The sequence below is a fragment of the Poecile atricapillus genome, chromosome 4 (assembly GCF_030490865.1).
Source record: "Poecile atricapillus isolate bPoeAtr1 chromosome 4, bPoeAtr1.hap1, whole genome shotgun sequence".
NCBI lineage: Eukaryota > Metazoa > Chordata > Aves > Passeriformes > Paridae > Poecile > Poecile atricapillus.
This window is the reverse complement of record NC_081252.1, coordinates 50,767,145-50,791,223: the sequence shown is the minus strand read 5'-3', so window position 1 is coordinate 50,791,223 and position 24,079 is coordinate 50,767,145. Positions and strand designations below refer to the sequence as shown.

At 39.0% G+C, this 24,079-nt stretch overlaps 1 protein-coding gene across 2 annotated transcripts in view; it reads right to left on the bottom strand.

Annotated features, from left to right (window-relative positions):
* Positions 1–1,308: 1,308 nt before the first annotated feature.
* Positions 1,309–24,079, bottom strand: part of TEC (tec protein tyrosine kinase) — a 45,707-nt gene continuing 22,936 nt past the window's right edge. For both annotated transcript variants that reach the window (XM_058838930.1, XM_058838929.1), the window contains 16 exons: positions 15,900–16,001; positions 14,814–14,895; positions 13,169–13,297; positions 11,748–11,788; positions 11,116–11,297; positions 10,128–10,193; positions 8,329–8,383; positions 8,086–8,165; positions 7,417–7,550; positions 6,568–6,642; positions 5,607–5,778; positions 5,228–5,444; positions 4,630–4,694; positions 3,595–3,713; positions 3,105–3,262; positions 1,309–2,415 (listed from right to left, as the gene is read on the bottom strand). In XM_058838930.1, the coding sequence (XP_058694913.1) occupies positions 2,338–2,415; positions 3,105–3,262; positions 3,595–3,713; positions 4,630–4,694; positions 5,228–5,444; positions 5,607–5,778; positions 6,568–6,642; positions 7,417–7,550; positions 8,086–8,165; positions 8,329–8,383; positions 10,128–10,193; positions 11,116–11,297; positions 11,748–11,788; positions 13,169–13,297; positions 14,814–14,895; positions 15,900–16,001 (1,755 nt within the window). In that variant the 3' untranslated portion in view covers positions 1,309–2,337. The remainder of the gene's footprint in view (positions 2,416–3,104; positions 3,263–3,594; positions 3,714–4,629; positions 4,695–5,227; positions 5,445–5,606; positions 5,779–6,567; positions 6,643–7,416; positions 7,551–8,085; positions 8,166–8,328; positions 8,384–10,127; positions 10,194–11,115; positions 11,298–11,747; positions 11,789–13,168; positions 13,298–14,813; positions 14,896–15,899; positions 16,002–24,079) is intronic.

Genomic DNA, 24,079 nt, shown 5'->3' with positions numbered 1-24,079 from the left:
CTGGGTGCCTCAGAGTTCCTGACATCCTAAGTATAAAACCCAATACCAAGTAGGCAGAAATTATCTTCAGGTACTGAGAAGAGGCAGGTGAAAGGGTCAAATTCAAAGCAGCCACCCCACTGAGAAAACTGCTGCTGAAAGTTCACACAGGCTGTGTTTTACGATACAAAATAATGAAAAATATTTAATTATTGCAAAGAAATAGGTTAGGGTTCATTGCAAGCAGTTAATCTTATGATTTCCTAAGCTTCATTTGGGTTTTAAGGGAAACACTACTTAAGACATGACATATTTTTGAAAGACTTAGCAACACCATACTTTGGAGGATCTTAAGAGAAAGTGGGGCTCAAAACAGTAGTTAGGGAAGGAAAGATATGCTTGGCTTACCTTAAATGTTCCACACTGCTTTTTCCACTATTTTTTCTACAAGGTAGACTAGAACCCCTAGATTTTCCCTTTTAACAATACTTGCTGTTGGTATTAATTAGAGAGTGGTTTCGGACTCAACAATTTGACAGGTTGGTTTGCATGGTTAGAATAATCTTCCGAGACTTTGTCATTAAGGAAATAGGCATTTGAACCATTTCTGGAAGCCTGTAGCTTTTCAAAAGAATAGCATGAGAAAAGGAAAGCACTTCTTCCAAGAAAGAGGAGGCTTCCTCCTTTGGAACATAAAGGCAAACATTAAGTAAAGCAGTGTGGGGATGTAAACATCCCTAAAACTGATTACTGAAATACTCAAACGCAAGAATGATGGAATGTATTAAGCTAGCTATGGTTGTCCTTAATTTCAGTGGCAATAAACCTCACCATACTTCTCTCTGACTACCTGCAAAAACAACTTTTGGCACAATCTATTTGCTATTACACATGGCACGACAGCACAAGTAACAACAGAAAATTATAACATTTAGTAGAGCTACTTAGAAGGTGACTACAGTGAAACAGGAGTACAAATACTCCTCAAATGCACTGCTACAAAGTTAGATTAACTGAAATAGGCTTCAGTAAGACTGTGAAGATTTTAGCCTCCAGCAGAGGGGATAGGGCATGTAACTTTCAGGAAGAGTTCAGGTAATGCTGGACATTCCATCACAGCCAAATTAATTTAAATATGTATTCATTCTACCATATATATATATATATATAAACAGAGAGAGAGTGTGTATGTATACACACCAGAGTGTATATATCTATATATCCATATATACTTATATTTACATGCACTACTATAATGCCATATTCATGTGAACAATTAGTTTGACTTAAGATGCATTGACAGTAAATTATAGGCTACAAATTAGTTGGTTCCAAACAACAGTTAACATTCAGTTTATTTACACACACATGCAGTACGATATCTTCTGTTGTGAACAGAAAGGTGAGATCATTGTATGTACAGACAACAGACAGAAACATGAGCCCTTTTTAAACACACTCAAGAATTTCTTTCATTTACAGCCCCCTGTATATAATTCTGTGTTTAAGTGAAGGAAGGACAAATTTGTGCTTGACTATTTCAAGACAAACTCCCCCGCCACCATTTTATATAAATAAATGCATTCAATTTATATATTTACAGTACATACAGCATATAAATTATTTTACAATTAATCCAGAACATGGTACTATGGTTCACTGACAGCCAGTTGTGCTGAATCTTGGACTTATTTTTCATTAGTAACATGAAGACTAAGCATGGGAGGTCTGTGGTAAACCAAGCCTACAATGACTGCAGGCATATCACAGGTCATGAAGCAGAGCTTTTAGAGTGTATGCACAACTGGGAGCTGTGCCGGTAAAAAATCACTATGGGCAAACGAAAGAGGGACATTTTGTCTTCTTGATAAACACCCATCAACCAAGGAAAGTAATGTTTCTGGAGAATCTTGGGAAACATTTCAGTGTCAGTAAAAAGCCATTTATAGACACCTTCCATTTTTAAGCAAGCAAATCACTACTAATGCTACTGCCCATGTAAAGAGAAACCCAAAAACGTGGACTGTATGTACATGAACCCAACCCACTAAATGCAAACGAGATTCCAGGCCTCTGGCCACATTTTCTCCCTCCACAAAGAGCTCAATTTTACAGCTATGCAATGCTGACTTTTCAGAGAAAATACAGAAATTGCCAATATTGCTGAAGATACCATGCTCATTTCCCAACATCATGTAAAACTCTCCTTGTTCTGGAGTGCATCAGATATTACAGGTTCCCCACATTGTTTAGCAGCATCCAACAGCTTACAGGACCAAGCTTGTAAAAAGAAACTGTAAAGCCACATATCCCTGGGAAGTGCCTCATTTCCTCTGCTTGTGCTGCTGCTGCCCTTTTTCAAAAAGCATCTTCACTCTCTGCAATGTCAATGATTGCATGAAGCAACTCTTCAAAAGTTGGGCGTTCCTCTGGTTTCTAAAAATGAAAAGCATGCTCAGCTGTAATCAGAAATCAATAAACTTGTGTTGATTTTGATAAATTACTGACCATATCATCATTCTTTGGCGAGGAATTCAGCATTTCATTAGGTATGAAATAAAAAAATATTTCCTTGTCTGGATCTTGGGATGTATCACTTAATTTCTGTAAGCAACACCTTTACTTTATGCTTTGAAAAAGGCATAAATAGGTGTTGCTGGAATACACTTTTCATATAATTAATTATTTTGCATAGTTTTACAGGTTTTTTTATTTCTCTTCCCCATTCCCACCAGTCCCCAATGAACTGTTCCAATCTTTCTTTATGCAAGTTATTCATGCTCCTAAGAATTTTGGGTGTCATTCTCTGATGCCTCTTTTAAAATCAAAATTTATTTTCTGACCTCTGAAATGAGGAATGATTTAATTATGTTACTAAATGCCTTCACATACTTAATCTGACAGTTCATTTATTTCACAGAAATTTCTTCAATGTTTTATTTTATCACAGCTCTAGTTCAGCTGCAAACTAGGAGGAGATCATTGTCTTAAGAACAGGCACATGAATAGCTGAAAGATCTGGATGCACTCAAAATGTTGCTCTAGAGAAGATAACTGCTGTTTCTAGATCAACCTTTATTTCAATTCAAAGAAAAAATAATTAAAATATATGCATAGATATATACCTCCTGCCAGCACATCATCATCATTTCATACATCTGCTTACAGGCCAGTTTGGGCCGATACAAGCGATGTCCTTGGCTAACCATTGTTACCACTTCATAGTTGGAGCTTTTTTCAAAGGGCATTTTTCCTTCTGTATATACTTCCCACATTAAAACACCTGGGAAAAAAAAAAAAAAAAGAAAAGAAAAAAATTAACTTCTTAAACATGTGTTTATTTTGAGCCCTGGACTCAAGCTTTCTGATAGATAAACAGTCTGAGATCCATATTCTAGACTTTTTGCACATGTCATCACTGAAAACATTTTATTTTAGTAGCATGGGTTTTAATGAATAACAGAACTAAATGTGGAACTTTATCACTAATGTAACCATGACAGATGGCTTCTCTGAGCTTCTTCTCAGATGTCTGAATCCTTCCCAATAACTGAAGCTTAACTGCTATTGATAAAATATGAAAAATACACTTTCTTTCCATGATGAGTATCTTACCGAACGACCAGACGTCTGACTTGCTGCTGAATCGGCTGTAATTAAAGACTTCTGGGGGGCACCATTTCACAGGAAACTTAGCCCCTGAAGAACTTGTGTATTGGTCATCAAGGACATACCTAAAAAAACAAACAAACAAAAACAAAGAAACAACAAAAAAACAACCACACACACACACAAAAATACAGACATAATATCCTTCTGTCAGCCTCCAAACCTGCAAATTTTATTTTAGATTCTGACTGGAATATTAGAAGCTCATATTGCCACCTAATGGCCACAGGCATTAGTATCACACAATAAAAACAGGCAGTACTACAGCTTCAGCTACGACTCTGTTCATTTTTCATATTACCCTAGAGTCCTTTCTTGTGATTTATTAGCTATACAACACAGGTTTAGGCCACCTGCAAGTTAAACGTCACTATTATGAGAGAAAATGAGGGAAAACCAGCAAATTCATGTTCTGTTTTTTACCAGCCAGTCTGAGTTCAGCTGTCAGGGGACATAGAAGCTTAGCAAAACAAAGATGTGGCAAAAGTCAAACCACAGTGCTTTGACAACTTTCTTGGAAGAGCTGCTCCCACCACTGCCTCACCAACACATCACCCACGCAGGTGCTAACAAGGGCAGGAAATTAACTCCCCTCCAGATCTCAGCAACTCCCAGGCCTTCAGACTGCACAACTCTGAACCATCTACCCCAAGAGAATCCCAGACTCAATGAAGAGCCTCTTTCTAACATCTATGTACCAAAATACACATTAACTATTATCTCTGCAGCAGCTCTGCTCTCTGAAACATAAGCTCTGTCTTTTTTTAAATGAGTAAAGAAACAGAACAGGCAAGCATTAAAGGCACTAGAAAAGAAAAGAAAAAGGCAAAACAAACCCCATCAAAGGCTGTTTCCTAGAGAAGTCAAAAAAGATCATTTTTATATGCAATTTCGGTTGGTCTGTGATGCCTTTGAGCAAAGTACAAGGGTTAGGTGAATTTTTCCAAATCTCCATAAATACCTTTGCACACTCACACATACCTTGTCATTCCAAAATCCGAAACTTTGACCACTCCTGAGTCGCTCACCAAGCAGTTCCTGGCAGCCTGCAAGGGGAATGGTCAAAGCTGGATGAAAAACTTGGGAGTCTCTTGCAGACAAATTACAGCAATCTTATCAGGTCTTTGTATTCATTACTTAGCAAGTTAACCCATTTACCAAGTTCAATGGTGTATTCTCATTATAAATAGTACATGTGCATCTCCTCTTGACAGCACCGTTTTCACAACTACACTATCGTGTAAAAGATCAAAAGAAAAAAATTATCGTCTCAAGGAATTATGTGGTGAAAATGGCACCAAAGCAGAATGAAGATAGGCTATTGTATCAACACAAATTGCTACTATTTATAAAACTTTCAGTGAGATTTTATTCCATTTTCTTGGGAGAGAAAAACCTGTCATGATTTTCTGTACAGAGAGGTTTTAGAGATTTGATTAGACCATAAAGAGCCAACTTCATCCACCCATTTTTCTTCAAGAACAGAAGCAGTTGTAAACAAAGAGGCCATTTCAAAAAGGATAGCTACATTCAAAAATAAAAATTTCAAAGAGGAGTGTAGTGCCTAACAGGATGTTACCAGGTCTCTGTGGATAAAGCTGTTTCTCTCCAGGTACTCCATTCCCTCACATACATCTTGGCACATAGTAAGCAGAGTGTCTTTACTCAAAACTCCCCGTTTTTGTCTCAGGTAATTGAGAAGGCAGCCGTGCTCCATGAACTCTGTCACGATGTAAATGGGCCTCTGTTGTGTGCACACACCATACAGCTGAACTAGTTTAGGATGTGTTAGCTTCCTGAAAAGATTGAGATCATATCATTATTACTTCCTCCACCCAGTGCTAGTCCTCCAGCACACAAAACTGCAGAAATACCACCTCCTCCTGCATTTATTTATAATCACTACACAGCATCAGAGGCCTAGGACTGGAAATCAAAGTGCCAAGCACACAACTCACATCATTACTTTAGCTTCTTCAATGAAGTCCTCTTCATACATGGCTCCTTCCCGAATTGCCTTGATGGCCACTTTGTACTGCGCCCTCCACTTCCCAAGGCGCACCACGCCAAACAGACCACTCCCCAGCTCCCTCATGAATGTCAGTTCTGAGGGATTGATTTCCCATTTCTCTATAAAACAAAACAAATTAACCAACAGTTAAGGAACCTACTGAGCTGGTAGAGGATAAGAAAGAGGAAAGGGAAACTGGACTAGTAGCAAACTAAGGAATTTAGGCAGAAAATGTCTCAAAATTAACTTGAAAACTGAACACTTCTATACACCACAAAACAAACTTTTAGGTAGATGTGACCTTTAAACAACTCCTGACTAACACAGAAGTCAAAATTCATACTTTCCTGAGGCCAGTAATTACATACTGATACTATCAGATTTGATTTCAACAAAAAGCCACCACAGAAAGTTGTGCTGATGCATAAAAGTTGCTCACATCACCTGGTATGCCATGCTTGAAAAATGGCTATTCCAAATTTATATTTTAAAAAAGTAAACCCTCAGCTTAGATCAAAGGGTCATGTTTGAGTCAGAACTCTGGAGACTAATGAAGCAACCAAAGGCACAGCTCTCTAGTAAGGCACAGCTCAAGATATCCATGTCAGAAAGCATGGAAGAAAACACCGAATTCCCCTGGAGCACCAGTGGCACATTCTGCCTCTCCTCAATACTGTCCCTGGCTCCACACACCACACCCTGGCACACCACCAGCCGTGGTCCCTCTGCATGCTGAAACTGTGCAAGAGTCTTGAAAGTACAGCTTGGACCAGCATAAGTTCATATAGCCAGTCACAGCACAGAATCAGATCTTTTCAAAACTTTTAGAAAGCTTTGTAGCATCTTAGCATGTATAAAATCATATAAAATCATTAGAATATGTGTAGATGAACATAACAGGAAATCACCATAGCTGAATCCTGCTGTTGTTGGTGCTGTCGTCTTCTTTGGGGTCACTGGGTAACGCAGCCTGGTAACGAGACCTGAGGTTCAATGATAATTCAAGAGACACAGCTTATTTCTGAAACAGCACCAGGCAGCAACCCAGCCTCTCGCTCACTGCAGACTCCAGTTAAGAACAAGTAGAAAAATCAGTTACAATAAATGAGAAGTGGGAGTATGTTTTTGGGGTGTATTTTCCACAATGTCACCAGAAAATGCTGGGCCGTCTGAGTTTGATGTAAAGATCTGGAAACTACAGCTCATGAGTGAGATTTATGCACAGACCACAACTGGAAAAAAGAAGCATTAGTATCTGTGCCTTGAACCCAATTGCTATACTCTCCCCATTCCATCATACAGTGGGCAGAGACCAGCAGCAGCCATCACCTATAGATCTGAACTGGAGAAGGGATTTTCTAAACAACACATTACTGTTTTCCTCAGCTGTTTGCTGTATGGGAAGGTTAGATCATTTCAAGTGGCAGTGACCAGCAGGTAAAAAGCTATGGCTTGGAGAGTATGGGAAAGCACCATTCCTATCCATGTGCTTTGGGTTACAGACAGCTGAGAGAAGCACTGTGTGAAGCTAAGTGAAAAATTTTTCCTGACTTGATACATCTGTTCTTTTACTCTGGAGACAGTAACATCTTATACATTTTATATATATATTATTTTCTAAATTGAAATAATGTGAAACTGCAGTGTTTCATGGCATCCCTGAAAGGAAGGGATCAACAAAACCCCCCAAAATTTCATTAAAACATCAAAGTGTCTCAAACTCCTTTTCAAGTGATATAAAAATCCAATCCATCTACCTGCTGCATTATGGCTGTGATATTCAATTATTTCTGGAATGGAGTTAAAGAGATGTTTTTCTGCGAGGTAGTACTGTTTTGGTGACGTCACTGTTTCTTTTATATGGTAGTGTCTTATTCCTGATGAACCTTCCCTGGGAAAATAATAACAACAATAACCATTAGCAATAACATCATGTCATTTGTTGTGAATTTTTTGAGAGGAGCAGATTGACAAAGAATAGTAAACTGAAAGGCCAGCACAGGTGCCTAGTACCACACACTTTGGGAGCAGCTTGAATATCAAACATCCTAAGCACTAGCAACCTGCCTTTATCTCACTACTCAAACCAAGTGGAAGATTAACCCAGAAAAGGTTAATTTTCAGCCCAGTGAGCTCCCCAGTCCAGCTCACACATGCAGACATAAATTCAGGAGAAAAGAGACCAAATGGGGTGGGAGAGCAAAACCTCCTCCTTCGGGTGGGGGTTAAAGTCTACACTGGATTAAACCAAATGGACCTAACCATGAAGTTGACAAGTTTGTTTTAGTCACCCATCTTTTCTATTATAGCAGCCCTTGCTTCTTTTTTTTACTATTCTCCAGGCTTTCCCCCAGCCAATGATTTTGGATACAGATACAAACAGATTCAGACAAGACAAGCTGTGCAGAGAAGCCATAGAAACTCACCCTCCAAATTTTGTATAAAGAGAAACAGTATACAGCCCAGGCTGACTGGAGTCTCTCACCACAAAACCACCTTCTTTATCCTAAAACACAAGCACATTATCAGTTTTGTGCTACTGGTTTTAAGCTGCATGATTCTTTCACTTGGTTCCAGGATATGCATTTGCCAAAATAAGCCTTTGCTTTAACTCCTGCAGCTATTTAAAGTGAATTTCACAGTTGATACTGCAAGGCTGATGTGCTCACCTCGTTTCTGAGGAGCTGCTCTGCCTTGCTTCTGTTCAGGTTTCGGCTGTACCACCTGCAACACAACATCAGTAAATAAAACTACCCCAAGGTGCATGATTTACCTAAAATGCTTTAAGCAAAATATTATGAAGCTAGAGATTAAATAATTGCATGGTAGTAAAGATCAAAAATTGAATCTTTGATAACGTGCAAAAACCAGTCTCTACTACACTGTGTGGTTATCCCATAAAAAAGCCCTGAAACAAATCCAGGAAGATCCCACAAAAGCCCATAAAACTCAGGGAACTGATGTAAGTTTTTGAAAAAACACTTGTCAAACACGTCCAGGCTGATGGCAGTAGTTGCTGCGCAGAGCAGCCCAAGGGGAAGGCTGGCAGCCCTGGGGAAGCAGCTGCCTGCACACTGGTCAAACCACCCATGCAGCTGGCTGTCAGCCTGCTCTGTTATTCAGTATCTCCATACTTCTGGGCTCCAAGGGAGGACCCACCTCGAAAAGGGGAGGCTGAAACTATGAATTGTCATTCCTACACATCTCTAAGCTCTGTGCTGCATCGGCAGGTTAAAGCAGCTACAGAAGGATGGGCATGTCAGCCAGTCACAGAGAATAAGAAAAGGAAAACCAGGCAGTTTGCAAATGGTGTGGTGCAGTTGTTTTGAGCTATGCTGTTATTTCAGTAACCAATCAGGGAAGTGGCACAGCAGCCTTTAATCAGATTCTGTCTGTTCTGGAGATAGTGGTTTCTTGTAGTTGGTACATGACCTGGAGTAATGCTCCCTGGACTGCACAGAGATTCAAAATTTTGGCCCCAAGGTGGTAAAAGCACCAAGTGGCTGGACCAGATAAGGCAGTCCAGTTCCTTCCTTCCCTTTCTGCTAGCCCTGGAGCCCAGCCCAGAGCTAAGCAGAGCTCTTAGCAAGTTTCTAAGATGAGAAAGCAACAAAGAATTCCCTCTAGTCAAGCTAAGGGCAAAATCCTAGATGAAATTCTGCCTTCTGTCATAACACGGCATGTAAAAGCCATATGTAGCTGAGAGTAAAATTTTGGAGTTACGAATGTAGCTTTGAAAATTGGTTTTATTTATTATTTTCTTACAGCTTCATTTTATCTAAAAGTCATGAAGTATGTCCTAAGTTCTCAGGCACAACAGTTTATCCTATAATGATGTTTGAGTATCAAGAACAGTGGAGACTATTGTGTTAAATTTTACCCTGATGTTCTTAAATAAGTACTCCCTAATTAAACATCAACTGGAAAAAGCATTAAAAAAAAAAAGCAAAAAAAAAAAGCCAGACATTTATAGCCGTTAAGTTACATGCATACACTGAAGCCTGAAATGCATCAAATTACATATTTTCTTGAAAAATAGAGCTTCCAAAATACCCAATCTTTTATGTTTATTTGCACTGTTTTCTCCTCTACTGTTCACTGCTACAAACTTTGGATGGACATGTCACTTTACTATTAAAACATTTAGCACATTTAAAATGGGTACATTTCCTTTGAAGTTTCCCTTTGTCTATCAGAGAATTAAGAGGGTATTTTTTGCTTTAACCATGATAGCCTAAATACTACATGCCTGATGGCTGTCTTGCTGACTTGACCCTACATTAAAGATCCCAACATAACCAATAAGGAGAACCTGAAAAAATATATGCCTATTCAGTTGTTCAAGTTTAACTTCTAGGTGCTACCATATGTGAACAGTTGCTTTTAAAATGCTAAAAATACATTGTCATTCTTTAAGCATAGGTTTCATTTTATGATATTCCAAATTTTAATTCAAGCATTCACTTACTCATATTGATCAAGGTTGTTGGACTTCTTTCCTATTACATAGTTGCTTGGAATGTATCCTTGTTTTCTAAGAAAATACAGAATATATCATAGAAAACATGTAAAATTGCGTGCCTAGAGGACAGTTGTTTCATTCTGCTAATTACCAGAGGTCTCTCAAAGTAATTCATTAATTACTGACCCACCCACTCTGCTACTGATTATTCAGAAACTACTTTTCCGCATCAGCATTTCCACATTAACTTTCAGCACCCCTGCAAAAGTGTCATGGGCAGCAGAAGTGCCCAAGAAAACCTGCAGAAGGGGTGAAGGAGAGTAAAAAACCCTCTCCTGCTCTGACACTCTTCAGCACTCAGAAGTCCCAGTCAGACACGGGAAATACGTGTGGAGCCTGACACAGCCTGATAATTCACAATTACTCATAACATATGGCAACAGGAACCTGATAAATATTGAAATATGAAAACTTGCGTCTTTGAAACTGCAGGGAGAATTCTAATACAGGGAACGTGAAGTTGTAGTCATTACATCATCTCATTGCAATTCTCTCTCAACTCAAAGATCATCCCTAATGATCCAGCTATTAAATAAAATTATGATTATTCAAGTCTGGAAGTTGGAGCCTGCTGAGCTAAATGTTAACCATATTGCTCCCTAATGAGATGTTCCCCAGGGATGTAGGAATGCTTTACCGGTCTAGTGAGGTTTTAAAGGATGGCTGGTGCTTTAACTGGGGAACTATGAAATTGGAAAGTAAACATAATTGGAAAGACTTCCAGTTCTGCAACTGTCTTTGCACTTGGGTCCTACAATCTATCAAGTACAAAACTCTTAAAAATTGGTTTCTGCATGAGAATATATGGATGAAATTTCAGTGCCTGGGCCTAATGTAGTTGTGTTGACACATAGGCAACATAAGCTTCTACGAAAATAGAAAATTGAAATAGAGTTACGAACATTATAACAAAAAATAAGGAACCCATTTTTACCCATATTTGTCTCTCGCCTTCCACCAATGAATGTCGTTCTTCTCAATCACTGTATATTCTTCACCTTTCTCTAATCTTAAATCATGGTGTTCTGTAGGTTCAAAGTCATACATTGCTACCACTATCTCCTCCTCTTCATTCCCATTTTCTTCAACTGGAGGAACAGGTGGTGGAGGCCTTCGCTGAAAACAACACAACATTATTAAATTATCATCCCACGCTGCTCCATCTTTCCACCCCGTTCACCCTTACCCTCAACACCAGTGCATCCTGGAGGCAAAAGCTGGGCTAGTCCTGGGCTAGTGGCGGCCTAAGGGGCAGCTGGGGTCTGTGGCAGCCCACCACACAGGTGCCATCCATGGGTCTGGTCTGTGCTGCAGCCCTGCAGCTGCCAGTGAAGAGCAAAGCTGGCATTTGCTTTTTGCCCGCATCTTCCACCAGCAGTACAGATACAGCCAATAGAGGCAGCTAAATTTCAGTGGGATTTTTTTTACCCTGAGATAGAGCATGATGCCCAGTGATGCATGCAGGAATAGACCTTTGCTCCAGGATACAGAAAGTATTTTGGGAAATGAAAGCACTTTTTCAAAAAGCAGTAATTATCTATTCAATATTTTAAAGATTCTACCTACCGCACTTTTTTCTGGCATCGAAGAAGACAATCTCATTACATCTAGAAACAAAGCACAGGAGAGGATTTATGCCTATTCATTTAGCTATAAATTTTAAAACAAAATAAAGGGTTTAAATTTCAGATTAGGCTTGAATATCTTAACAAGCCTTCAGTATGGCTTAGAAATTCAGAAAGCAAAGGCAACTCCAATTAAGTTATAGGAAAAAATATTAAATATTCTTGCAAAAACATCCTAAATCAGCTGGCAGGCTACATTGATCACAGATTTGGCAACATCTATGCCACACCAGAGCATGCCACAGAGAGCTCTGAACCAGCCCTCAGATGCAGAATTTTATGAGAAATAAAAAAGGGATAGAGATAAGAAAGGTGTAAGAAAATGAAGCAGTGCTCTTGTCATCATGATGGTCTAAAAGTCTGTTAGTATTAACATCTGCCTTTTTTAAGAAAATAAGCCCCTGACCCTTGCTTTTCTAAATAATGCATAACAGCTGCATGTATTTTCTTATTACATCTCTCAGAACCAAAATTAATTTTCTCCTGCAATTTTTCTCCTGCTTTTTTTTCACACATTTAAAAGATTGAGCTATAGGTCATGCTTTTCATTTTGCTGATTCAGATCAGCCACAAGCCCCTGTTTATTCTGCAAGTCTTCTAATGCAACTAAATCCCCAGGTCAGGTCCCCCTGATTGCATGTGCAGACATAAGAAATCACTGGTTGACACAGATTTAACTGGGAGATAAGCAATGGCTCAATTTCTTTCCCTACTACAGAATTTTCCTTAAATGGAGGACTGAATAATTACTACTAGATCCCTTGCTGGACAATATTGCAGCACCACAGCAGTACCTGCAATCTGGATGCTGGAAGATGCTGCCTACAGAAGTCACAGCTTATCCAGGTTCAGCACAGGGATGTTTACAAACCTCTGAGGAAATTCAGGCCAGTGTCTGTACACACATTAAACCTTCCTGTATCATTTTTAGCTTGGTGTAGTAACACTGAATGCAATGCAGTTATTATTCTTTCACATGGATACGCAGAGGTTTTAATAAATAACTGAAGAGCTGGTAAGATTTGCAGCTCAGTCTTTTTAACCATTAGGTTTTATCCTCAGTCTGAGGTAAACACTTGGTCAAATAAGTTTCAAATGGAAGGAAAAAAAAATAAAATTCAGCAACTCAAATAATTCCTTTCAGATTTCTCTAAACATTTTTTTGGCGAGGATATTTTGCTGGCTTTTCTATTTTTTACAGAATACTTGGTAATGAATTTTGACTTACTTTAGGCACAATATCAATGATTGACTCTGCTCTATAAATTTGCCTCATACCCAGGGCATTCAGGTGTGATGACAGAATCATATAAAAAAGCAGAAAAATATGTCAGAAGAACTTAAGAGAACATATGTACTTACTGTTTTCAAAAAGACTATATTTTTCACAGCCAGGTGCTAATTTTTCTGTCTGTCTGCAGCATTGATAAATTCCCTCTGTCCAGAATTTAGGATGATATTTTACCATTATATTGCTGTTATTTTTTATTTCTACAAGAAGAAAAAGAGCATATATTGAAAGATACAAAAAAAAAATCTGCAAGAGGGTAATTTTTAATACATATTACAGTATCTTTGACATGAGGCATAATCTTTGCTTGCCCTTCCATTAGCACAGCTTCTCTTCTTGCAAGTTCACATGGAGGTGATACAACAATCATAATGGATATATTGAGTGTAATAACTTTATTCCAGAAGGGTGTGCCATACTCCTCCCCTACACCAACCATCCTAGCATGGGCTTGGTACATCAATGAAAGGAGACTCTGCACCCCTGGAATCAGGCAGGTAGCTGTTTAGGCTTTGGAGCTCTGCCTCCTCCTTTGGTACTGTTGCAAGTGACTCAAATTCATCTACAAACAGTGTTCTGGAGGGAAAGACAACTGGTATTTATCTCTATTCTGTGGCACAATTCATCATTTTGGCCTGGAAGGCTCCATACCCCATGCTATGGGCTTGCTGTATTTCAGAGATCACTCCTGGCCCTCTGACCCCCAGCCCAGAAATCATTTCTTATTACTTTATAGACCACCTGTAATTAATGCCAGCATCTGATGGTGAGAGAGGGCATTAAGAGGCTAATAAAAAGAAGCCCTTTTCTCGCTGTGAAAGCAACTATCTGATCACATCTCAGCAGAGATACCTCCTATCACTTTACATCAGCTTAAGGCCCACAATGTTGTCTAGCTACATGCGAACAAAACTTTTCAGTGACGCCATCCGCTAGGTAGGATAAACTTTTTAACTTATGGTGCAAAAGCAGAGTCAAATTCTGATTGCAGCTGCACTTCACAAAATCAGTCAGTATTTGAGGCTTTCAGTACCTATTGCCACACCCTGTGTATACAAGCGATGAGCTGGCCCAATAACGCATTAAAATTGGTGGATATAAGCATCAGAAACTCTACCATTTTATTTTTGTAATTTGCCATGGGTTGATGCTAGCCAGCAGCTAAGCACCCATGCAGGCACTCACCCACTCCCACAACCCAGTGGAATGAGGGAAGGAAGGAATAGAAAGAACAAGAGATGAAAACTTATGGCTTGAGATAAAGACTTTAATAACCAAAAGAGAGAAAAGAAGAACCCAGAAGTAAAGTAAATCACTCACCATCTCCCACAGGCAGACCGATGCCCAGCCAGCCCCTGTGCAGTGGCCAATAGGGAAGGAAAAAGCCCCTAATCCCTGCCTTCCTCTACCCCAGTTTTTATTGCTGAGCACAACTTTAAATGGCTTGGAATATCCCTTTGGATCCCTGCTGTCCTGGCTGTGTCACCTCCCGACCTCTTGTCCACCTCCAACCTACTGTGGGGGCAGAGAAGGAAAAAGGCAAATCCTCCATGCTGTGCAAGCCCTGCTCTGCAGCAACTACAAAGCTAGCATGTTTTTAACACTGCTTTGGCCACAAATCCAAAACACAGCACCAAGTTAACTCCAATCCCTGCAGACAGCTCAAGCACAGGTATCTGCCTATGTTAGAGTTTAAGTACCAGCAATTGCCATTACCTTCTTTCAGGTTCCTCACCCACTGATCCCGGCTTTGTGGACTTGGTGCAAAAATATAAAGCGTATTAGCATCATATACAACCTGGAGGGGAGAAAAGAAATAATCAAAATACATCCACCTCATAATGTAAATTCATTTCGTCCTAAAGAAACAGAAGAAATAGAACAAGACAAATGACTGTTACATTTGGCAAAATTAGTGTATTCAGGCACAAAATGCAGAAACTGGGAAAAGTTATTAAGGTTTATTATTCAGATATGATGTTTTCAGGAGAATTTGGAAGAATTTTGTAATGGTATATTATCTTTTCAGCATTCCTTAAAATGCTTGCTTCACATTTCGCTTTGTTCATTCTTCACTGTGTTTTTTCTAAAAACAGTTCAATTTAATGAATGAAAGCTACTTTGTAATAAGACATTCTCCCATCTGATTCAGTACTGCTCTGGAGTGATTTTTATTTTTTATTTCTCCACTGCTTGTACTGGCAGAAAGCAAGTCTTGCTCTGGGAAAAATGGATCAGTCACTGCTGCCCCTCTCCAGCAGTGGAATTCCTCTTCACTCCATTCCCTCTATAGTAAGGAGGCACAGCATTCAACCCCCCACATTTTATTTTTCCTCTCTAAGTTTGTTTTCTGTGTTCATTTCCATTCAATTCACAGTGAAAAAGAAAAAAAAAAAAAAAAAAAAAAAAGCAAGCAAATTTTCTTATTCCTATATAATTTCATGGTAATTAGATTTAATTTAATGTGAAAGAATGAATACAGAGAAATTGGGCTGTCAGCTCATTTGTTCCAGCAGAAGACCAGGGCAGGGCAGTTTCCAGTCAAAATTCAAGCTGAGAGAGAGAGGAAAAGAAAAAGTGTACATAGCCCAACTCCCAAGGGAAGGGACTGCAAGGGCAGAAGAACTTGCAGGGGATGTGTTTCAACCATTAATCCTGAACTACCTCCCACCAGCCCAAAAGAGACAGAGAATAGGCTCATTACTTGGAATTGACAGTAAGTTTAAGGGCAGCTATGTCCAAATGATCTAGTGTTTTTGAAAAGAGCACTGTAATTTATGTATTTTCTATTAAAAAACATACCTGAAAAGGATATTTATTCTGACATGGAATAATACCATCACTTTTTACAACTTCTACACATTTAATCCTTGAAACATCCACAGATCCTTTTCTGTACTTTTTCTAAAAGAGAAAAGAAAAAAAAAATGTAAAAAGATAAGCAATTTATCCAATTCTCTTTTTTTTTATCATAGATATCTTGATTTCTTTCCCACTTATATCAGTGATTTCACTTCACGTGACTTTAATTGGAGAAGTTGTCTGAAAACTGAGGGTATAAAGATCTGCACTCTTGAAAATACACTGAGTACAGTAAATTTGCTGAGTGAAAAGTACCAGTTCTTTACATAGAAAGTTTCCAATCAGATGTAATCTTAGGTTTAATATAGTCTTCTTTACAAAAAATAACTTGAGAAAAAAGGAGTGCTTCCCCTTTGCCGAGTTTAAATTATGATTGAAACCGGTATCATCTCATCTGCTCCCTTGTTCTGTTGCTGAAGTGCTCCCACCATTTGGAGGCTTCTGCTGTGTTCCACTAAGGTTCTAGAGAAATTTGGATGTAACACAGGTAACACAAGTCCCTGATGAGACAGAAAGCAGAAGATATGGATGGAACCCTGGACCAAAATGGGGTCTGTATCGAAGGAACTTCTTTGAACAAGGCTAGCAGAAGGCCAGAGAAGCAAATTCAAAAGCAGAGGCTATATCTGAGCAGATTCAGTCACCTACACTGATAATTATGAACATTTTAAAGAAGGCACAGGTGCTCAGCAGGTGCTGCACAGCACATGGAATGACAGCATAGTTGAACACTCTGGAGAGGCAGACCCTTGGAAGAACAGCTGATAATGAGAGGCAGGTGTCCTGGCCCTTAGTCTACACTGAAATCCACAGAAAGACTGTATAGTGCCACCTCTCACTTTTGAGAGAACCAAATCTCTAATAGGAGAGGAAGTTTCTACTGGAATCTGGAACAAAAGTAGTAGCAGCTCAGGGCTGGTACTGAACTAATACACATCCAAAAAATTGATTTGCCAAGCACATCCAGAACATCCAGTCCAGAGTACTTACGAACTCTTACGAAAGACTGGCACTGTTCACACAAAGTGGAAGTAATTAGCAATTACTGAATTATTTGAGATATGCCAATCCTTACTCAGCTCCTCTCTTGGGGATGGAAATTTTACCCCAAATAGCAGAAGTCTGGTACAGCCACAAGCAACTGAAAACACAGCCTTGTAAACAGACGCAAAGAACAATTTCAAATATAGCAGTTGTAATTCCATCACCCTAGAAACACTATAGTTAATTTCCCATTAAGTTTCATCAACACTTAAAATGTATTTAGCACCCTGAGTCTTATGTAGAACAGTGCAGAGAAAACATGCATGAAGAATTCAGGTACATCATGGTCAGCATCAGGAAGAATGACAAAGGGTACGTTCAGATAAAGCTGCAACTGTTATCTGTTACAAGAAAAACCAACATACACAAGAGAGGTGGTTTTTTTTAAGGGGAATGTATTGGGGAATTAGGCACTTTAACCAGCTATAAAGGAAAAAAGTAAAATCATAAACGTTACCATGAGCTATACTACAAAGATTTATCAAGCAATGCTGAAAAACAATTTTGTACCAAGTATGCAACCTTGGATTTTTTTACCAAAAAATCATTTTAAGTTTTCTGTTTATTTTATGTTGGTCACTTCCAAACTCAGGATATTCTATAGTATCCCCTTACTTGAACATTGACTCTCTAAATACTTTCATGCAAAAGCCAAAAGTTGTTACTGAAATCTACATCACTTGGCAGAGCAGGCAGTACTCTTTCTCTTTGCCACTCCCTCTCCTTGTCACTGCATGGCTGACCTGGCAGTTTCAGGGCTGCCAGATTAACCAAGGCAGAACAGGAGGGTCCAAAGGAAATCAGCCTTTTCACAAACCCCAGAATTCAGCACTCCACATAACCATGCTGAAGACATCTCTCCAGACATCCTTCTTGCACAACAACATGCAAAGAAGAAGAAACACTGCTCCTGTAACTTATCTGCCCTGCTTTCTGTGTCCAGAGGGGTACTCATATTGCTTGGATCTCACCTGCTGGTTAACTGAGGTTGAAGGACAGCCAGACAATATACATTGGAGGGGGTTTTTGTATCCAGAATCACAGAAATCCCTTAGAGGAATACACTATTGTTTTATCTGAATCACCCTCCTCCTGGGCTCAGAGATTTTCATGCCAATTCCGGCACTCAGCGAGTGCTCACTCAGAGGGCATTGACAGGAGGACAAAGGACAGAAATCCAACTAGATAACCACCTAATGTTTGGGGGGAAAAACATAAAGGAAATCCCCCGATGCACAGCACATCATTCTGATAACTGTACTTCCTAAGTCATACCTTTGTATGCTTTCGTGATTTAGGGTGGCTCAGTTTGCTTCATCACAAGATACTAAATTAAATTAATACAAAGCTGACCCACCTTACAAGTCAATCCACCTTATTAAACCTTATGTCAGGGAAGATTCTTCTGGTTTTGCATATTTTATAGGTTGTTTTTTTTTTAAATGCGTATGTGAAACTAAAAACAAACCTACTGCTCAAGACCTTTTCAGATCACATCAGAAGCAACAGTTATTAATGCCAAATGTGCAGCTCTGTTTTAGCTGACCATTTACTCATTAACAAGCTATGGGTGCACAGAAGCAAAAAAGAATGACTCAAGAAAAATGTTAAAGAGACCACTGCAATTTCTCTCTCCTCCCTACTTAAATGACTTTCCTTTATAATAATAGGACATCTTGCATACCATAACTGTGTTGCAATTATTCTACAGGCAAATGGGTTCCATGGGCTCTACACCCATACAGCAGATATGAAATGCAGAATCAAGGCAGAGCTCAAGCCCTGAAGAAGTTGGGAAGTAGAGATGCAGGAATGAGCCAGCCCTGAGAAATTCAACCAAAACCCACTCTTTCCAACAAGTGACCTCTGCTACAAAGAGACAAAATTAGTACATTGGCTAATCAGGCAATGTCAAACTGTAGGAAGCAGAGAGACATTTTTAAAGATTCCCTTTTTTGAGGTGTAAGAAGGCTAACAGTGTAGAAAAATGATAGATTTACTGTAGAAGTAGCAGTATTTTACCAGAACACTCCTGCATGCTCTCTGAATGGGACACAAGTATTCACAGAGGATTCTATCAAACCTGGTGTGCTTCTTTACTAAAGATATATATATATGTCTCTAGAGGGAGGCTTGTAGAAGCAAATATGGTTAGAACAGTAATAAAGGTATAAAAATACTAAATCCTGACAAGGAAAACAAATAGGTAGTATATGTGCTTCAAAGTCACAGTAAAAGCTGGGGTTTATGGTGTGGGTTTTCTTTTTTAATGTATGTTCTTGCTGAAAATAACAAAAGGGAAGTGACTCTACAGAAACTATTATACAAAGCTTTTCAAAATGCCATACATATTTCACATTTGCCTATGTTTCAAAATATTGATTTACAGTTTTAGAAGTCCTGCTCCTTGCTCACAATGGGTATGGTCAAGTCTTGTTTCCATGCAATCCAATAAAAATAAGCTATTCCTCTTTATTTCAGCATATTAAACAGTAATATGAAGAAGTCATAATATTAGACCTGTGTTGTCAGATATGGAAGAAATATAGGATTACACAATTCCTTAAAAAATCATCTTAGAATACAGTAAGACAAGAAATATCCAAGTGTTAGATAAGTGTATAATCAAACAGCTGATCTTCTGTACATTTGGAATTACTCCTCTGCTAAATACAAAAGCTTTACAGCTTCAGAAGCCCATATCCTTGCTATCAGATGAAAATTTTTCTTCAGTGAATTTCCTCTTTGCTGATGAACACACTGCACTGCTTACCCCCACAGAAGTATGTGTGTATGGGGGGGGGGGGGGGTGTTGAACAATACAAAGGACATTAGATTTGGGGAAAAAAGCCTCAATGAAAACATGCATAATTTAGCCCAGCTGGCAAGAAATATTTAGATTTTGTCTCCCTCGTGCTCTCTCTTTTCTTGTGCATACTATTTCTTTCTTCCATGCTTACCCCCATGTAGGAAATCCTGAGGTCATCAGCATGTGACCCATGTGTTCTCACAAGTGTAGCCCTACTTTTATCTCCTTTTATGGAGTGCCTCTTCAAACTTGCAAAACCACGAAAAGCCTGGCTAAGCCAACACTGCCTACAGACAGCTGCTCTGACAGAATATGCTCCAGAGCCAAATGTATGGGTGTTTTCATTTTTGGGTTCTTTGCAGGGAGGAAGGTTGGGCTTTCAGGTTTTGGGCTTTTGTTTCTTTTAACAGTATTGCAATTTTTTAATAAGAAGCACTGGCTGGATACTTCTGCAGTTCCCTCTTGAGGCAAGCAATTAGGGATTTTGAAAATATAATTACTGTAGCTAGGTGTTAGGTGGCTACATTTTCCATTCCTGTATTTTCCAGTGTGTCAAATACATTGAAGAATGTCCTTCTCCTTTCAAGTATTTTTAATTATTAATAAAAGTAAGTATCAAGTATTTTTATTTACCTTTCAAAAATGGCTAGAATTGATGTGAAAAGCAAAAGATTATCATTCTAATCTAGTCTGACCTGATTCAATATCTGACAGGATAGCAAGAATTTAAAGGGGGGAAAAAATACAAACATAATTGAGAAGAATAAAGTTTTAAACCCTGTCTTGCAAATTAAGAAACTGAGAATCTATTATCATGGCCTGGCTGCTCAGCAGATGTCAATGACCAACACTGGAGAGACTGAGAAGCACAAACATAAATTCCCTAACTTCCTAACCATGACTACAGTGCATTATCTGTAACTTACTCTTCTCCTGCAATGGAGAGGCAGCCAGTCGAACGTGCACAACCACAGTTATGATACAGTGCTGCAACCTCATAAAAGTAAAGGACACATAATAAATCAGCCAGGTCTCCAACCATATCACGCCTTAAATAACCTACAGCCCTTCAGCTGTCAAATTAACTGCCATTAACTCTTCAGGCCCTTTCAGGCAAGTCTTGTCCTCCTGGTTTTTTGTGAAGTCCACACACACAGAGCTCTCAGCCTGCCCAGCCCAGCTGTCTCATTTCTGCCCTGTTTTCTCCCCACTCAGGACCCCCCTCTGGGCAAGTGACACCTTGCATTCAGCCCTAACTCAGCCTCCATGCTGTCTGAGCACTAGACTTGGACAACCTGAGCCACGCAGAGAGGAGAGCCCAAGTCCACAAGCAACACAGGCAAGTGACCAGAGCCCAAAACAAGACCCAAGAGGTCACTCAGTCAAGCCACCAGCTGCCTTAGCTACTTTCTCAAGGTTCAGATGATGGACTCCACAACCACAGAGCTGAGAGGCCTTTTCTGTCCTTTGAGATTCCAGAACATCTCTCTGCTTTAAACAATTACTTTTCCACTTTTGGGAAGCTCATCCTTCCTGCTGCTCCTGCCCTGAACCTCACAGGCAGATCCACATGTTTCTTGAAACTTACTGCCCCAAACCAGATGCAGCGCTGCAGCCAATGCCCTGTTATCTAATTATAAGGATTTGGAGTCATGTTTTTTCATCCTAATGTAATACCTGCCTTTTGCAAAGTATCATTGATGCATATCCAGTTTATGATCCACTATTCTGTAAGCCAGGTCCTGCTGGGGACAGCCTGACACTTGGCTACTTATTGTCATTCTTTATCTGAACATTTCAGCATTCTTGCCGCTTTTACTTGTCCACACTGAATTGCATTCTACAAAATTTAAAAAAATAATAATAAAAAAGATAAATAAAGCACCACACACCTAATCCAAATATACCACATAAATTTCTAGACGTGTTTTTCAAAATATTTGCAGCTCCTTCAAGTTTTATTTCACCTGAGAGCTCAATGAGCTTCTTTTCCAACAACAGCATCAGTAGTGATAATACTAAAATGCAGTATAGGATAATCCATTCAAGACAGGCTCTCAATCTGAAAACAAGCCACCAATGCCTATTCAACAAAGTACCAGCTTCCCATGTGCTCTCCAATCAGATTTACAGGAAATTTATATATGTAATTTCTAATGCTGACATATGAAAATGTCTTGTTCAGCACTGTCAAAAAACCCTTACTGGGATGAAAACCCAGGATATCTGCTGCTCTGTGCTACCCACAAGACTTGTTACCCCATAGCAGACAGAGCATAAAATAGTCTGAGATTATTTTGGTTTGTTTATTTTGGTTTGTTTCTTTGTTGGCTGATGTGCAATTTCTGCATCTTCCAGGTACCTTCAACAAGCCTGGCTTTTCATGCATTTTTCTCTAAATTATCTTCAGAGATTAAAGTTTCTCAGCTTCTCTTCTGCACAATTTAAAAAAAAACTAGGCCTTCTGTAGCCTTCTCTCATCTATTTTCCAGTTCTTCCTTCTTAAGACCTTTAAGATTCATCCACTCCTGTCTAGTCATAAGGTAAATATTCTCATCCATCCTATATCTCGACAGCTACAACCTATGCTTTTCAACTTCATATATGTCTCATTTGTTGCATCTCATAAAAACCAAAATTCTTGTAGAAAGATGATTACTACAGATTCTCATTTTATAGCTGACTTTTCATTCAGTAGATGTTAGAGAAAATAGGGAATAATTTCTACAGTATAACCAACTTTTTTTTTCGTTTTTTTTAGGTTTCTTTGTGAATTGCCCTTTACAAGTGAGCATTCCCGTGCTTCCCAAAGCTGCTCTCATTCACATGAACAGCTTTACCTTATGTCTCCAACTTACAGTTTTCACTCAAAAGTATGTTAAGAAAGCTCTATCATTATGACATGTGACTTGGAACAAAAAAAACGCTCTATAAGCCTACTAGTTTCAGAAGCTATTTATCTTACATTAAAAAACAAGAGCAATCAGTGAAGTGATCAGAAGCATTGTAATACTGAATCATGCTTTCATTTATATAAAATAATTAAATCACATATGCAATGACTAAGGAGATCCCATAAATCAGGGTAATTATTTTTAAAATAATAAAGAGTAAGCACAATAGGAAACAACAGTAGAATGAATTAATCTTCTGTTAAAATAGAAAAGTAAGAAACATAGCTTTTTGGAACTCTGTAATGTTGTTATGCTCTAAATGAAGTATTTGCACAATATTAGTGTCGCAATGAAGCTATGCAATTTTACCCTGAAACCTACAGCTTTAGAGTGGGCCCCAGAGCTTTTATTTTTCCTTCCTTAAAATATCACCACTGTAATTTCAGTAGCTTCTGTCTCCTCTATATTCAAATTACAAGAACCAAAGACAACCCTTACAGAAGGACCTTTTTTTCCTTAGGAAGAGACTTTCAAAATGAACAACCCCCCCAAAATGTTCAGGTTTTCATTCTGCTTTTTTTTTCATTTATATCCTGGTTGGTTTTTATCAGTTGTAACACTCCTGTTTACACAAGAAAGTTTTCACACAAGTCTGATCCTAATGGCAAATACCACTACTGCCACTGAAGACAAGAGCATTCTGCACCTCCCCAGATCAGCTGCTCAGAAGATGCCTTCTACTTGACTCCACAGCAGCATCCTTCTAAATAAGACTCTTAAACATTTTTGCCCTTCTCTGTAGAAGCAAATGGTTTCTGCACACTAATAAAGGGCTAAGTGATGAGCCTACTCCAATATCCTCTGTGCAGCAGTTCCAGAGCTAATGGGCATTGCAGCCCAAACTCTCCCCCTTCTTGTCCTCCCTTCTAACACTGCAGACTCCTGTCCACCCAAACACATGCAGGGTAACCACAGGAACCAGGATTTAGCCTATGCCTTTTGAAAATGCAAAATCCAATGTAAAATACTTACTGCTGTCAACTATCCAAACAGCAAACATGAACAAACAATAAAGATGCTAAAGCATAAAGAAATTTTATGTTCATAAGCTCATAGTCAGCTTCATATTCATGGTCAGTGGAAGCTGCTGTGGATGGAAAGGTTAAGTCAAGCATGCTGGGCCTTGTGTGGGAGGACAGTAACCAAAGCACACGTCAGCACACTTTCAAACTAAAGAGTATCACTGGTAATCAAGCTGAGCAACAAAGAGAGAGAGAAATATCATGGTTAAAGGGAACATTGCACGGGTTCAATAGATATGAGGATCCTAATAGTCTACACACTGACAAGGACTTATAAAATTATGACCAGAT